The following is a 15,890-nucleotide window of genomic DNA, read 5'->3' as shown; positions in this document are numbered from 1 at the left end:
TGGTTCATTTCCAAATTTAATTTGTTTTAAATGTATTCTTTTGAGTCTTCAAGGTGGGTTCTAATCAATTGAAAAGTCAAAACTTGAAAAATCCTCATTCATAAATTCTATTAAAAACAAAATATTGTTTAAAATAAGATACACACATGACAAAAATAATGCATTTCTGAGCTCTTACTATATTTTGTTCCTTGCATGAGGAAGATAGCATGTTTTAAACCAATTATCCACTTTTGATTTAAAATAATTTTAGGGTGTCAGTATAAGAATAATGAACACTCTGAAAAACTTGAAACATACTTGAGATTGGCAGATTGAAATTCCTGACATACTATGTAAAGTGTATTATTTGTTCCAAGTTTATTTTGGGACTCAGCATTTTCAGATCTCATTTCTATCCAAGAAAGTGCATATATTACATATTTTGGTAGGTATTCTGTTGCTCAATTCTCAGGGTACAAGTTGATCATGAGCAACTGAAAGTTTATATTATGTAAATAGAAAATATAGGACATGATAAAATTATTTGTTAAACAGGTTTATCCTAAAAATTACTACTGCTACGCTGAATTACAAAGTACTAGGTTTGTTGGAACGACTACCCAGCTTGAAAATATGTAAGAATTTCATGGGGTTATATATCCATTATTCCAACTAGACCAGTCTGTTTCCATCACATACCATTGACATTCTTGCCTCATTGCTATGAGATACACTATGTAATGCAAAGCTTTCTAAGAGACAAAAGAATCAATAGCTGGCTATTTTAAGACACATACTAATTTAGCCTGAGCTCATATATACCAGTGCTGTTATGAACTCATCTAATTTTCCTTATTACCCACCCAGTTTATCTCATTGCAGATACCGTAACAGCTTTGTTTTTTATGGTATAAATATTAATAGTTGTAATGCTTGGAGAGAGAGAGAATTTTATTCCGATTTTCATAAAGCTTAAACATATTTCTTTTACCTAACAGATGATTCTCATGTTTTTTCAATTAAGATTATTGTTTATTTTCTGGCTCATACCTATGGTTATATAAATGCCTCTCCTGTTTGTATTGCTCAGTAATAAGCTTATTGAAGGTCACATGCCAGAAGTAAAAAATAATCTTCAGATAGTGGGCCTGAATATCATACTGCCTAAAAACCTGATAGAATGAGGGCTAGAGTTTCCATGTCTTGAGCTTTGTAAATACTGTGAATGTTGAGTTTGCTGTAATCAACTTAATATTCCTATTTTTAACTCTTTAAAACAAAAGTATTTTTCTAAAAATATATCATTTTGCTTTCATTTGAAAAAACCTTTTCATTCAGTTACAAATGTTGCTTCCCTACACATTTGTCTTACGACAATTACTTAATAATTAGTATATTACTTATGACAGATTCATCATTCTGGTGACTTGAAAACTAGAGTGAGGACAAACAACAACTGGAACAGAGTTCATGGGAGACCTGGATTGGGAAAACTAAATGGCAGTGTGGCCTACTTTTTCTGAGCAAATGTGCTGAGGCCAACCTGTGCATCACTATCGCAGTGTTCAGACTTGCAGACTATGACAGTCAAATATATGCCAGTATCAGAACCTGGATGTACAAAACTACTTGGGTACATCCAGGTCTTAACACTGGTGCATACTTGACTAAGTCATAGTATGTCAGTGTGATCTTAAAAGACATCACCATCAACCATGCTATTAGGCAAAATGCTGAGTGCTAGATAGATGGCAGGCTAATTTAGTCACTCCAACCTAAACAGTCCCTTTGCATCATGAGTTACCAAGGACTCTCAGAAACTCATTCAACATTAGCAGATCATAAGACCCACATTAAGTTAAACATTTCCAAGATGTATTCTCCAGCAATTTACCACCTCTCATCACACAGCCTGCAACAAAAGTACTTGGACTGGAAATCCAGGTACATCAAGCATGATTTGATGAAAACCACGAGACCATTTCAGCAGCCCCTAGGCAAAGAACAAGGTCTGTACAGACTAGTAGGATGATCAATAATTTGTCTCAAAGATACACAAGTTTAAGCACCTTCAATCCAAAGTATAGAAGGAATTGAGAAATGTAGGACAAGTAATGAAAGAAGAAAGCTGAGAAGTGGAATCCTATGTAATCATGCATGGCACCAGAAAGTTCTTCAGTGCTATGAAGTCTATGCTTTATCAGGATGGTCTTCCCTTACTGACATCTGATTGGTCAAGCTGGATCAAATACTAGGAAGCACTGAAAAATCACTGGACTGAATCCTTTTCAATTTACTAAATGGGATGTCTATAGCTGATCATTATATCTTAGATGCCCTAGATCTCCCTGTACTGATGAGATTCTGTACTGATGAGATTTGACCACCTATCAGCCTGAACAAGACTAAAATACTTTACCACCTGTGCCAAATAAACTTCAGTCTAGAATAAATGTTGATGACACCTCGTTGACATATGCACAACTTCAAATACTTGGGAAACATCTCCAGCCAAAAGGTTTTTTGGGACTAAAAATTGTTGGATTAGCAGGGCCAAGCAGGTACCAAAGCAGCTGTGTGATAAGAGTGCTCAATCAGCACAACTTACATACAGGTGAAACTCGAAAAATTAGAATATCGTGCAAAAGTTCATTTATTTCAGTAATGCAACTTAAAAGGTGAAACTAATATGTGAGAAGACTCATTACATGCAAAGCAAGATAGTTCAAGCCGTGATTTGTCATAACTGTGATGATTATGGCGTACAGCTCATGAAAACCCCAAATCCACCATCTCAGAAAATGAGAATATTACATGCAATCAATAAAACAAGGATTGTACATTGGAAGCTATCAGCCTGTGGCACTGCTGAGGTGTTATGGAAGACCAGGATGCTTCAATAGCGGCCTTCAGCTCTTCTGCATTGTCATGTCTCTCATCTTTCTCTTGGCAATGCCCCATAGATTCTCTATGGGGTTCAGGTCAGGCGAGTTTGCTGGCCAATCAAGCACAGTAATCCCACAGTCATTAAACCAGGTTTTGGTGCTTTTGGCAGTGTGGGCAGCTGGAAAATGAAGTCCGCATCCCTATAAATCTCGTCTGCAGAAGAAAGCATGAAGTGCTCCAAAATGTCCTGGTAGCGTTGACTCTGGTCTTAATGAAGCACAGTGGTCCAAAGTCCTCTTTTCTGATGAGAGCAACTTTTGCATCTCATTTGGAAACAAAGGACCCAGAGTATGGAGGAAGAATGGAGAGGCCAATCAAGCACAGTAATCCCAGGGTCATTGAACCAGGTTTTAGTGCTTTTTGACAAAAGTTGCTCTCATCAGAAAAGAGGATTTGGGACCACTGAGCAACAGGACTTTGGACCATTGTGCTTCAGGGTCAACGCAGCTGTCTACCAGGAGATTTTGGAGCACTTCATGCTTCCTTCCGCAGACGAGCTTTATGGGGATGCTAACTTCATTTTCCAGCTGCCCACACTGCCAAAAGCACCAAAACCTGGTTCAATGACTGTTGGATTACTGTGCTTGATTGGCCAGCAAACTTGCCTGACCTGAACCCCATAGAGAATCTATGGGACATTGCCAAGAGAAAGATGAGAGACATGAGACTGAACAATGCAGAAGAGCTGAAGGCTGCTATTGAAGCATCCTGGTCTTCCATAACACCTCACCAGTGCCACAAGCTGATAGCTTCCATGCCACATCGCATTGAGGCAGTAATTACTGCAAAAGGGGCCCAAACCAAGCACTGAGTACATATGCATTCTTATACTTTTCAGTGGTCCGATATTGTTCTATGTACAATGCTTGTTTTATTGATTGCATGTAATATTCTAATTTTCTGAAATGGTGGGTTTGGGGTTTTCATGAGCTGTATGCCATAATCATCACAATTATGACAAATCACGGCTTGAACTATCTTGCTTTGCTGGTAATGAGTCTTATCTCATATATTAGTTTCACCTTTTAGGTTGCATTACTGAAATAAATGAACTTTTGCACGATATTCTAATTTTTCGAGTTTTACCTGTATATCCACAAAGCTGAAATTCTAGAGCTGTGGCTATCCTTTCCTCCTATATAGATAAAGGTCCTGTACTCTGCACCGAAGGCACATCAAATTCACATACATGGTCTTTGTTCCATTCTTGACATTTGTTGGCCTTTTATCTCACTAGTTACTTTATAGTGTGCTGGAGTCTGAGAGGAGGCGAGGTTGATCACACAAGCGCTATAAAGATATTGTGAAAGAAATCCTACAGCACTGACATCCAGCCAAGGGAATTAGAAGATGCAGCTGTTGACAGGACCACTAGCAAGCCCTGTGCTTTGCAATCTTTGAAGATAGGTGCCACCAAAAACGGATTTAAAATCATGGTTTTTTCTTTTCCACTTAGCAGGAATAATTCCTGAAAAAGTGTAATTTGCCTCTTATATTTTTGCTGCTTAAAAGTTTTTCCTTAGTATTATTGTATTGCTCTTTTAATATCCTGTTATAAGTTTATAACCTGAGTATGAAGATCAAGATTTGGCACATGTAAAGGAGACAGTTGCATATTTGAAATAATTTTATACCTGCTGCTATTTGACACAGCTAGCTATATTATCTTGCCAGCTATCATACACTGTATGGACATGGAGCAATATTACGGTAGTTACTATCTGCAGTAATAAAAGGAATTAAAAACGGTAGGCAAGCAACTCAACTCTTGATTTAAACAGTCGTTGCACGTCAAGCCATAAAAATATTATTTTTGTACTGATGTGTTTCTTTTTTTACATTGAAAAGAAGTTAATAGTTAACTTCCAAATTAATAAGTTAAATAAAATCTAAAATCTAAATTATTGCAGCTTCTTCAGCAATCTATGGTGCCACCTGCTGAATCACTGCATTCAAATCTTGTATTAAATTGCAAGCTAGCCAGTCAGCAATGTTTAGCCTTGCATGTTTTATAAATATATGACGTGAAATTAGTTCAGTGTCATGCATATCCAGAAAATTGTGTTAAGTAAACCATTGTTAATGATATACCAAAAATCTTATGTGTGTACTTCTGACATCTGTTAGGAAGCTATGGTATTTAAATTGCTTACCATGTACTTTGGACTTGCATACAAACAGAGAATGAAAATCTGTGTCAATATTAACTCGAGCCTAACCCAAGCAAAAAGGGAAATTATTGTGACATGTAATTCTATATTACATAACTATGCCACTTATGCTCACATCCAGGGTTTATTGTAGAAAATGATTACCAAGAGAAATAATAGCAAATCAATACAGCAAGAAAGGCTGAGATACTTTTATCTTATTCCTGATACAAAGTTTTATTATTTTACATAGCAGGATCTGGACTAACAGGGGCATTAGTCTTCATGGTAAAAAAGAATAAAAGAAATTCAAGTTAACAGCGGATTCCCATGCCAATAGCCATAAATGTCCCAAACGTTCCACCACTCTGCATCATGGTTTTGCCAACGCCACCCATCAGTTCTCGTCCTCTCATGCCAATCCTAAAAAAAAACAATGTTTAACAGAAAGTTATTTTTCAAAAGAAGTCAAAGAAAATCATCAGTGGAAGATTTAAAAGTGTCAGGATAAAGAACACCAAAGTTGCCTACTGGATGCGGACATGTTTCCTCCGTGATCAAAACATGGTTTCAAGGACAGCCTGCATCCAAGCTATGTGAATTATGTTTTTCATGATTTCCTTTCGTCATTATATTCAGTACTTCATAAGCATAATGAGATCTATATTTAGGAGTATTTGGCAAGTCTTAAAAATTATATCCATATATTCTACAAATCAGTGGCGTGCGGTCAGGTGAGGCAAGTGAGGCACAGCCTCACCGCTCTCATCATGAAAAGAAAATGTAAAAGGAAAAAGCTGAGCTAGTTGCTGCCTCACCGTGGATGACTGCTTAACTGTTAAAAAAAGCCTCTAAAAAAGCGCCCTCTACTATGAGGTAGGAGAACTGCATGCCTCCTCTAGTCTGACTAGGCGTTTTATGATCACTCGAGCAGAGTTAAGCAAGGGTTAAAAGCCTAAAAATTCCTGACGTAAGTGAGGCACGCAGTTCTCCTGCCTCATAGTAGAGGGCGCTTTTTAGAGGCATTTTTTAACAGTTAAGCAGAGTCATCCATGGAAGCCAGGCAAAGAGCCATGCTGTAGCACACACACTTTCCCCCAGCCTCTTTCTTTTGGAAGGCTTGGATCGGCTCCCCTCCGGCTTCTCTGCCTCTCCTCTCACCCCAGCCTGCTAGCAGGAGGTGAGTGGGTGGGCTTTATTGCGTTCCAGGCATTTCCCACCCAGACAGCAGGCTGCATTTGCAATTGTGGAGGTGTTTGGGGAAGGCAGCAGGGGAATGGGGGATGGCAGAGGAGCTGCTTTCAAGCTACTGGAAAAGATATCCAATTCAACTTGTGTGTGTGTGTGTTTGTTTGAGAGTGAGTGAGAGAGGGAAGGGGGTAGGAGAGATAGTCCAATCCAACTTCTGTGATTGTGTGTTTGAGAGAGGGGGAGGAAGGGAGAGGGAGGAAGGAGGGGAAAGGAGAAGAAAAAAAATGAAAAAAGGAAACTTATTTCGCAAAAGAGAAAAACAATGCTGTTTTAAATCGGAACTGAGCATGCCTGGCTGTGGAATTCTGGGAGTTGAAGTCCACAAGTCTAAAAATATTTGAAACGCACCACTGTGTCAGTGCCTCACCAGCCATAAACCTCATCGCACGTCACTGCTATAAATCTTAACATCAAATTTAAGATAGTTATTAATATACTATTAATATACATATTGTACTAACCTGGCAGCTTTGCTTGTCATAAGAAGATTTACTGTTATAATTACACTGCATAAAATTATGGAATTTGGTCTCCAACATACCTGACACAAGAAAATGTCCCAAAGAGTGCACCTGCTGCTATGCCAACAGCAAAGCCCATCATGAAGCCCATTTTTACTCTGTCAAAACAACTGGGCTGGGACTGGCCATATGATCCCACTGTCACAGGCATCTGGAAAGAAAATTGAGCACACATGTAATATGTATTGCTTCTAAACATCAAGAAGATCCCATTTCCAATTGGAAGGAATATTTATTTGTATTACTAAATATATTAGAAGCATTTTAAACTTATCAGTGATCTATTTAATGAGAATTTTAGCTAGATCTTTATAATTTAAGCCTTATATTTCTGGTAAAAATATACATATGCATGGTTATATCCATCAGACCTTGGCAAACAAATTGTGCATAAGCCACAATTTCTAATAAAAGGTTGTAAATGGTTGCCTAAAAACAGCTATTTTTTTCCTTCAAATCTGTCATTTATAAAATAGTACACAAATATGTGCCAAAATAGATATAAAAGTTAAGTATCTGTCCCAATCATGATTAATGAAATTTGGAAGTTAACCTTTGGAAGTGTAGAAATGTCAATAATCAATTACACATTTTCAGCCTGCTAATCCTTTGCTGAATTATCAATTTATCCTTAACTTGTTCACAATGATTTTCAAGACAATATATTTTAGATAAAGCCATTTTGGCTTCTCTATTGACATTAGAGATAATAACAAAGACATAGCTACTCTATGAATTCTTTCCAAAAAAGATTATTTTGATTTAGGATTGTAAAGCATTAAGGTTGCAAGCGATTATTGGAAAAAAACACTTCTGAAATAATAACTTGGAGGACTAGTGTAGAGGGTTGTACTCAGTCAACCTTGGCCAATTTGAAAAAGCTAAACAGGGTTAGAATCTCTTTGGGCTACACCTTGGTCACCAGGTACCACCCAGTTATCGACTCAGCCCCTCAACGGGTGACAGTGATCACCCCAAGCTCCTGGAAAATTTTAAAGAAAGGATTGAACTCACTGTTTACTTGATTGCATTTGCTGCCTCCCTGCCTGAGTGAGTAACTGGGTCTTGGCTGAGTCCCTGGCCGGGAAGAGAGAGAGAGAGAGCACATGCAGCAAGCCTTTCAGGCCAACGCGCAGCCCAGGTCATAAAGAGAGACCTAGGGCACTAATCGAGACTGCAGGTGAGGGGACGCTCCCCTGGAAGCCCCAGGAAGGCAGTCACACCGGAGAGGCTCAGCCAGCGCCAGAGCATTCTGCCGATCCCCCCTCCAGGGGTTTGAGCGGCAAACCGCAGCGTTTTTAAACGTAGCAGAGCACCCGCGCCTGCCTGCAAGTGCCGGAGAGAGATAGTGGCCCGCAGGAGCTCACGAAGCTCGGAAGAGAGCGGAGGAAGCGAGAGAGCTCTTCAGCGGCAGCGGAAGCCGCGCGGCAGCCCCAAAGCCACAAGCCGCTTCCACGTGTTCCCAGGGAGAGGAACCAGTGGCCATTTTGGAACCACGTGATCCAAGATGGCGGCGCCCAGCAGCACAGAGGATGCCGGCAGGACTCAAGCCTCCAGCCCAGCAGCCAGCAGCGCCACCGGAGGAGCAGCTAACCAGGTCAGAGACTGCTAAAGAGGCTGCTAAGGGAAGAGGAGGAGGCAAGGCAAAGGCAAAGAGAAAGCACATCTCCTCCAAGGTGGCCAAAGAGGCAGGCTGCAGCTCCAAGCCCCCAAAGTCTGGCTCCAAATACGAAAGGCGGAGGCACCGAGCCTTGGAGCGCATTTGCCAGAGGGCCAGCAGCAAGAGGGCTACACCTAGCTATGAACCTGGGGAAGGATTTCCTAGGATTCTTTCTCCTGGCAGGACTGCAGATGGGGACACCCCCCCCCCCCCACAGGTGAGGATTCCCTTTCATACTTCGGGCATCTGGGGGGCTGCACAAAGATGGCCATCACCCCCACGCCCAACAGCAGCGGGACCCTCGCCACAGCCCTTTCCGTTCACACCTGCTGGCACAGGGGCGGGAATACCACCCACATCAGGGATGCCCAACTTCCAGGATATGATGATGCGGGCCTTCCAGCAGTGCATGGCAGCAACCTTTCAGCAGCCACAGGTGCAGACCGAGGCAGCCCCCGTGCCTAGGGTCTCGGAAGGGCTGGAGACTCAGGAGGAAGATTTTCCAGAATCACCTGCCTCCTCCCAGGGGGACAGTGATTCGGATTCCAAAGAGGGTAAAATCAGAGAGGATAGACTCTCTGAGGATGAAGGAATGCCTCCTCCCAAACCTACCTTCTCCGGTTTGTTCCAGCCCTCTTTGTACAAATCCCTTCTGTTCAAGGCCAAGACATCTGCCAAGCTTGGCAACAGGCCAACTGAAGCCCCAGTACAACCCCAGGGGTTTTCAGTGGAAAACATTTTCAAGGAGCAGGCCATCGAGGCAGACACGGTGCCCACACCCAAGGCTTTCCTAGACATGATCAAGCTGCAATGGGCCTCTCCCACAGCAGGCCCCATGCCCACTTTCACGGACAAGACCTTCTTTTTTTTTTTTTTTAAATTGAAAAAGTTTTATTCAAACATATTTTCCCCCTTTAAGCCCCGCACCATACAGTATAAATCCCATACAGATACTATACCCCTCCCCTCCCCCCAGCCCCCCCTAAAGAAAGGAAATTCAAATATTATACCAATTATTTTACCCCCTCCCCTCCCCCTGTCTAAAAGTAGATTACTCATACACATAGACCTTCTTCAACGTGGACAGGGACATGGCCCAGGTGCTTTTGCAACCCACCATCGACGTGCCTGTCACAGTCCTGCATACGCCTACTAACATGCCAGGGGAACCAGAGGATGCCCTGAAGGCAGAAGACAAAAAAGCTGACCTCACCTTACAGAGGACGCATCAAGCAGCGGCCTGGGCAGTGAGAGCAGCCACCACCGCCTCCTTCTTCAACCGGTCTTCTCTGCTGTGGCTGCAAGAACTGCAGCAGCGAATCCCCATTTTGGATGGCAGGGCCCACTAAGACATCAACAAGCTGGTGGCCGCCACCCAATTCTCCTCAGATACTACCTTAACTGCAGCCAGATTTGCCTCCAGGGCGATCGCCTCATCTGTGGCATCTCACAGGCTGCTTTGGCTGAAGTAGTGGCAAGCGGAAGTATGCCACAAATGGCGCCTGGCATCGCCCTCCTTCACGGGAGAATCCCTCTTTGGAGCAGCCCTCGACCCATTCCTGGTAGAGAACAAGGACAAGTGGAAGGTGCTCCCCACTGTTCACAAGAAGTCCAACTTCAGGGCGGCGCCATACCCTAGATGCCCCAACTCCAGGGGCAGGATTTTGGGTCCTCATTCCGGGGTCAGGATTCCTTCAGGAGGTCAGAGTTTGGGTACTTGGGCCCCAGGCAGTACCAGGGAGGTTTTTAATCCAGACAGAGATACCCAGATAGACAGCAAAGGGGCAGGCAGCAGAAGAGGCCCTTTCGAGGGGGCGGAGGAGGAGGAGGCGGGCGCTCCTTCCACAAGAACTAGACCTAGATCTAGCTCACATCCCATTGGGGGGCACTTGGCGTACTTCGCCGACTGCTGGGACTTAACCTCCGACAAGTGGGTCCAGAACACCATTTGGTATGGTCTCTCACTCGAGTTCCTCTCCAACCCCACAAGTTCCTTTCAGAGCTGCCCTGTCTCAAGCAACCCGACCCGGTGGTTGCTGATGCAGGAGGCCATCCAACACCTGTTGGACATCAAGGCCATCCAGCCAGTGCCTCTAGAGCAGCAAGGCCAGGGGTATTACTCTATTCTGTTTGTAAATCCTAAGGCCTCGGGTGGCTGGAGAGCAATTCTTGACTTGAAACACCTGAACCGTTTCATCTGCTATCGGAGGTTTAAGATGCATTCACTGCATTCCATCCTGGAAGGGTTAGGCAGGGAGATTTTCTCACCTCCATAGACCTCACAGAGACCTACCTCCATATACCCAAGCACGGGTCTGCAAACATCAAGCTCTATTACAGCGCATTCCACACAAAGCACGGCCACCTCAACGGCCTGGGCCTCCCAGGCCTCATTGACTGAGATCTGTAGGGCAGCTACGTGGTCTTCCCCCTCACCAGTCGTGAGGAACTACAAACTGGACTCCTTTGCCTCTGCAGAGGCTTCATTCGGGTGTAGGGTGTTGCAGGCTATGCACAGGGCGGAGGTGACGCCTCACCAGGCATAAGGTTTGTTCGAGCTCTTAACATTGGTAACCCTCCCTAGGGACGTGTAAGCTTTGGTACGTCCCATCCTGGATACTCCTCCCCTCACTATGGAGAAAGGGCGTTGGTCCTTACCTGATACGCCTCTTCTCATAGTGGGGGAGGAGTATCCAGCCCCTCCCTGATAGGGTTATGTAACATGAGCGTTATGTTTGATGGTTGAGCTGTTCTGTTGAAGAAATAAATAAAGGTTGAAACTAAGATAAAGTCTGGAGTGGATGACACAGCAAGTCGGATAAGGTTCTTCGCCGATTGACCAGGGCATGGCCCAAAGAGCTTATCTGACTCAGCCCAATCAATGAGAGGACAAGGTCAACCCATCCTGGATAGTCCTTCCTCACTATGAGAAGAGGCGTCTCAGGTAAGTACCAACGCCCTTTTCCTTACATGGCTCAAGTCCAGGTATCTCCATGACTGCCTTTTCTGAGTGGAACCCATTAATCAAGACTTGCTAAGAGTCCCAGTATTGAGAGAATCCATGTTCAGAGACTCTGGGCTCAGTGAATTTTCTTTGAAGCAGGTTTTTTTTTTTTGCATTGCAATTGTTTCAGAAGCACTGAGGTGCTTCCGGGTTGAAATGATTAGCCAATGGGGGACAAACAATTGGGGACTCCTTTCACATCCCTGGCAGGAGCTGGAGTGAAGGAGGGGAGCTCAATTCCACCCCATGACAGTGTTTGGGTCTCAAACATGGACTTCCTAACTTCCAACCCAGCATCCTAACCATGCCAGCCCCCATGCTCCCTTTGGAGCAGTTTACTCTTAGATGTACAGGCTGCCCCTTCTTACATTTTCAAAGATTCTTTAAAAACATGTTCCCTTTAGAAAAACAAACATTTGCAAATGAATAAGATCATGCTGCCCCTGAGTAATGCTACACTGGATTGATCTTTTATAATTGATTGTATTATACCTCATTATATCAATACTGTTTTGGGGGCAAAAGTAGCATTTATGTTAAAGGAATATATGAATTATCCTTTTGAGAGATTCCAAGCATGAAATTTTCTTTTTTTAAAAATCCAAGCATCTAAGTAGCAAATTAGCATTTTAACTAATAAGGCACTATGACTATGATTAAGACTGGTTCTATCATATCGAAACTCGAGATTGACAGAAATATGGTTAAGAGAAACATATTTACTTTCAATAATTTCCAAGACTTAATGAATTGTTCCTTAGAGTAATGAAGAAGTAGCTGAATCATATATTATCTTTAAGAAATCCTACAGAACTTATTACCTAGTAGATGACTGAGGAATGGTAATTGTTGTCCCTATCTTCAAAAAGGAAAAAGAAAGGAGGATCCAGGGATCAGAGATTCAGCTCTCACATCAATAATGGGGAAGATTCTAGAGCAGATCAATAAAGGTTCAAAAAAATCCCAGAAAACTATTTGAATTACCAAAAGGCAACAAAAATTTGTCAAGAACAAATTCTTGCCAGATGACTTTCCATTTTTTAACCATTTTAGTGAAAGTAAACTGTGAATAACTAAGTAGCAACTTGGTAAAGATGGGCAAAGCATTTCATGCACAGACAGAACAAATTGTTCTGGAGAGTCTGTGCACAGACTGAAAGATGCCTGTTCTATCTTTATGTTAACCTACAAGACAGTTTGGAATGTGTGTATTGTTCATTCATAGACCCAGAACATGCAGGCTCCAGGGTGAAGAGAGTGGTGGAAAAAGGACTGTCAGTGAAGGAAACAGTGCACAGAAGTGACTGCAGAAAGGGAAAGAACATATGGAGAGATCAGAGGAGGGCAAATGCATAGGACATATGGGAAGAAAGCAAATCCAAAACAAGATGTTCAGGGTTTGGTTAAATTGGACTGGCAAGACACAAAGTGTTCATTCTGTGCACACAAAGTATACCTTATACATCATGCATGCTCCCATAAACTAGTGGACCTGGTCACACGATGAATCTGTATGTTCGGAAAATTGATTTAGGATTTAGATGAAAAGAGGCCCTAGGTTATTCCACTTATGGGGCCCTTTCACCTCCCATGTTTAAGTTTGTAAATTACATGAGAGATAATAAAATACATCATTACTGTTATATATATCAATATATTAAATGAAACATGTTGTAATTGGTACTAACCTTTATAAAAAATGTGGCACGGATAATAAATAAAAATAAAAGGCCCCTCTTGATCTTGAGGCCCTAGGCTGAAGCCTAGTTAGCCTATAGGAAAATCCGGCCCTGTGTATATGACTCTTACTCAAGGAGTGCTCATCAATTATTCATCAAATTGGGGACAGATTTTCAACCACAAGGGATCCTCTGCTTTTTAGTATTATTATTCATGAATTAGAATGTGGATGCCCATCAAATTTCTGGATGTCCCCAAACTAGTTGGAATAACTAGTACTGTAGTCTGGAGCACGGAAATAAAATTCATTGAATTTCTTGGTAAGTTTGAGATTGAAAATAAGAGAATGTAATGTAACAGAAAAAAGCACAAAGTTCTTCACTCAGAAAAGAAAAATCAAATGCACATGTGTAGGATAGGGGATACCTGGACGGGCAACGATACTTGTGAAAAAGATTGCGAAATACCAGTTGACCACAAACTGGATATGAACAAGCAGGGTTTTGTAGCTTTTAAAAAAGCATTTACAATTTTAAACTGCAATAACAGAAGTGTAATTTCCAAATCACAGAAAATAATTTATTTTGTTCTGTTTTGGTTAGACCTCACCTAGAAAATAGTTTTCAATTTTGGGAATCCTGTTTTAGGAAGGGTTTATAAACTCAAAGAATAATTTGGGGATTAGAAATTAAGATCTATTTAGAAAGATTAAAGGAACAGAGTATGTTTATAGTCTTGAGAAAACACAACTGAAGGAAAATAGATCAAGACCTACTGTATTCCCATTTACAGAAGTTACCTAAAAGTAAAAACAGTTCAACAGTGAAACCAATTATCCAGAAAAGTAATATCTGCTTCACTGGATATGTATTCAAAAGGAAGATTAAAGATCATCTTTCAAGGATGCATTAATATGGATTTCTGCAGATTGAACTTGATGCTATAAATGACCCTTTCCAGATCTATTTAGCAAAAACAAATTAAAAACTTTAAGCAGCTTCTAAACAAAGAGATGAACACATTTTTAAAGATTTGTTTGAATACAAATACAAGTAAACTAATTCAAAGAACATAATTTAATTATTTTAATTCACTGTCCCCTAACATTCAGATATATATTTTAAATCTGCAGATGTGATTCTGATATGCAGTATTAAACAATTTAAAAGATGATGATACAATCTACTGTATAATTGCATTAATATTTGTACATATTATGAACATATTTATATCAAATCCATAAACAAGCAAATTTCTTTTCTCACAAGAAAAATTATCAACTTCTAAAGCTCTACTTTTAAAAAGGATAGGGAACAATTGTTAGGGAAAGAAAGCTAGGTGCACTACAACGGCCTACCACATTTCTGCAAGTGAGATTTTAAAATATTATGAGCTTGTCTTTTTTCCGTATTCTTTCACTGTGAGTTCCTGAATACTTATATCTTAAAAGTAGAACTAGAATAACAGAGTTGGAAGGGACCTTGGAGGTCTTCTAGTCCAACCCCCTGCTTAGGCAGGAAACCCTATACCACTTCAGACAAATGGATATCCAATCCCTTCTTAAAAACATCTTGTTGGAGCATTTACAACTTCTGGAGGCAAGTTGTTCCCCTGATTAATTGTTTTAACTGTCAGGAAATTTCTCTTTAATTCTAGGTTGCTTTTCTCCTTGATTATTTTCCATCCATTACTTTTTGTCCTGCCCTAGGGTGCTTTGGAGAATAGCTTGACTCCCTCTTCTTTGTGGCAGCCCCTGAGATATTGGAACACTGCTATCATGTCACCCCTAGTCCTTCTTTTCATCAGACTAGACATACCCAGTTCCAGCAACCCTTCTTTATGTTTTAGCCTCCAGTCCCCTAATCATCTTTGTTGCTCTTCTCTGCACTCTTTCTAGAGTCCCAGCATCTTTTTTACATCATGGCGACCAAAACTGGATGCATATTCCAAGTGTGGCCTTACTGAGGCATTATAAAGTATTATTAACACTTCACGGGATCTTGATTCTATCCCTCTGTTGATGCAACCTAGAAGTGTGTTGGCTTTTTTGGCAGCTGCTGCACACTGCTGGCTCATATTTAAATGTGATCGGGTTACCTACAGTAAACCACAACGACCAAACATATAAAAGTGACTAAAATCGGGATGGCCACCAGGTTACCACCAAGACATAGAAAATCAGGGTTTCTTTAACCATGTTTTATATGCAAACGTTCCATTGGCTGCCACGCTAAGATATAACCAAGGATGTATTCATACAGCATGAACCCCAAACCAATTAAAGAACTTGATGCGTGTTTAGGCCACACAGCTAAGGAATGGATAGCTGTGACTTCACATTATTGTGTACACAATAATATGAAATTTATACGCCGCCCGATTCCTAGCGTTTCTGGACGGTTAGCTTTTAATGAAGCTTGGTAACACAAACACACACATTTAAAAGGCCTCTCCTCAGACACTGGCGCAAAAAAAAAAAAAATCAACCCGGAAGCGCTCCAGATGTGGAGCCGCCTGAGGGAAAACTCTCGGCCCAGTTATCGGCGCGGCCGTCTCTCACCTCGACCCCTGAGAAGACTCTCCAACGACGATCTCTCCCAGTTCGATCTGTTTCCGGCCCAGTCTGATGACGAAACAGGAAGCAACCTCAGCCCTGGGGTGAAGGGTTAACTGCAGGCGCTGCTGAGCTTTCAAAC

At 41.6% G+C, this 15,890-nt stretch overlaps 1 protein-coding gene across 1 annotated transcript; it reads right to left on the bottom strand.

The window, feature by feature from the left end:
* Window positions 1-5,289: 5,289 nt before the first annotated feature.
* On the bottom strand, window positions 5,290-15,890 carry ROMO1 (reactive oxygen species modulator 1). Its single transcript, XM_081947505.1, has 3 exons — window positions 15,755-15,890; window positions 6,871-7,001; window positions 5,290-5,501 (listed from the first exon to the last, which is right to left on the bottom strand). The coding sequence occupies exons 2-3, from the start codon at window positions 6,999-7,001 to the stop codon at window positions 5,393-5,395; spliced, it is 240 nt and encodes a 79-aa protein (XP_081803631.1). The 5' UTR covers window positions 15,755-15,890; the 3' UTR covers window positions 5,290-5,392.

The sequence above is a fragment of the Natrix helvetica genome, assembly GCF_964273705.1.
Source record: "Natrix helvetica genome assembly, chromosome: 3".
Taxonomy (NCBI): Eukaryota; Metazoa; Chordata; class Lepidosauria; order Squamata; family Natricidae; genus Natrix; species Natrix helvetica.
This window is presented reverse-complemented; position numbering and strand designations above follow the sequence as displayed.

Bases quoted from the DNA above. Each gene is read 5' to 3' on its own strand.
- ROMO1 (XM_081947505.1), bottom strand. From the start codon at position 7,001: ATGCCTGTGACAGTGGGATCATATGGCCAGTCCCAGCCCAGTTGTTTT. The intron at 5,502-6,870 runs GTATGTTGGAGA...GTTTTTTTTTAG, and splicing joins GGGACATTTTCTTGTGTCAG to GATTGGCATGAGAGGACGAG.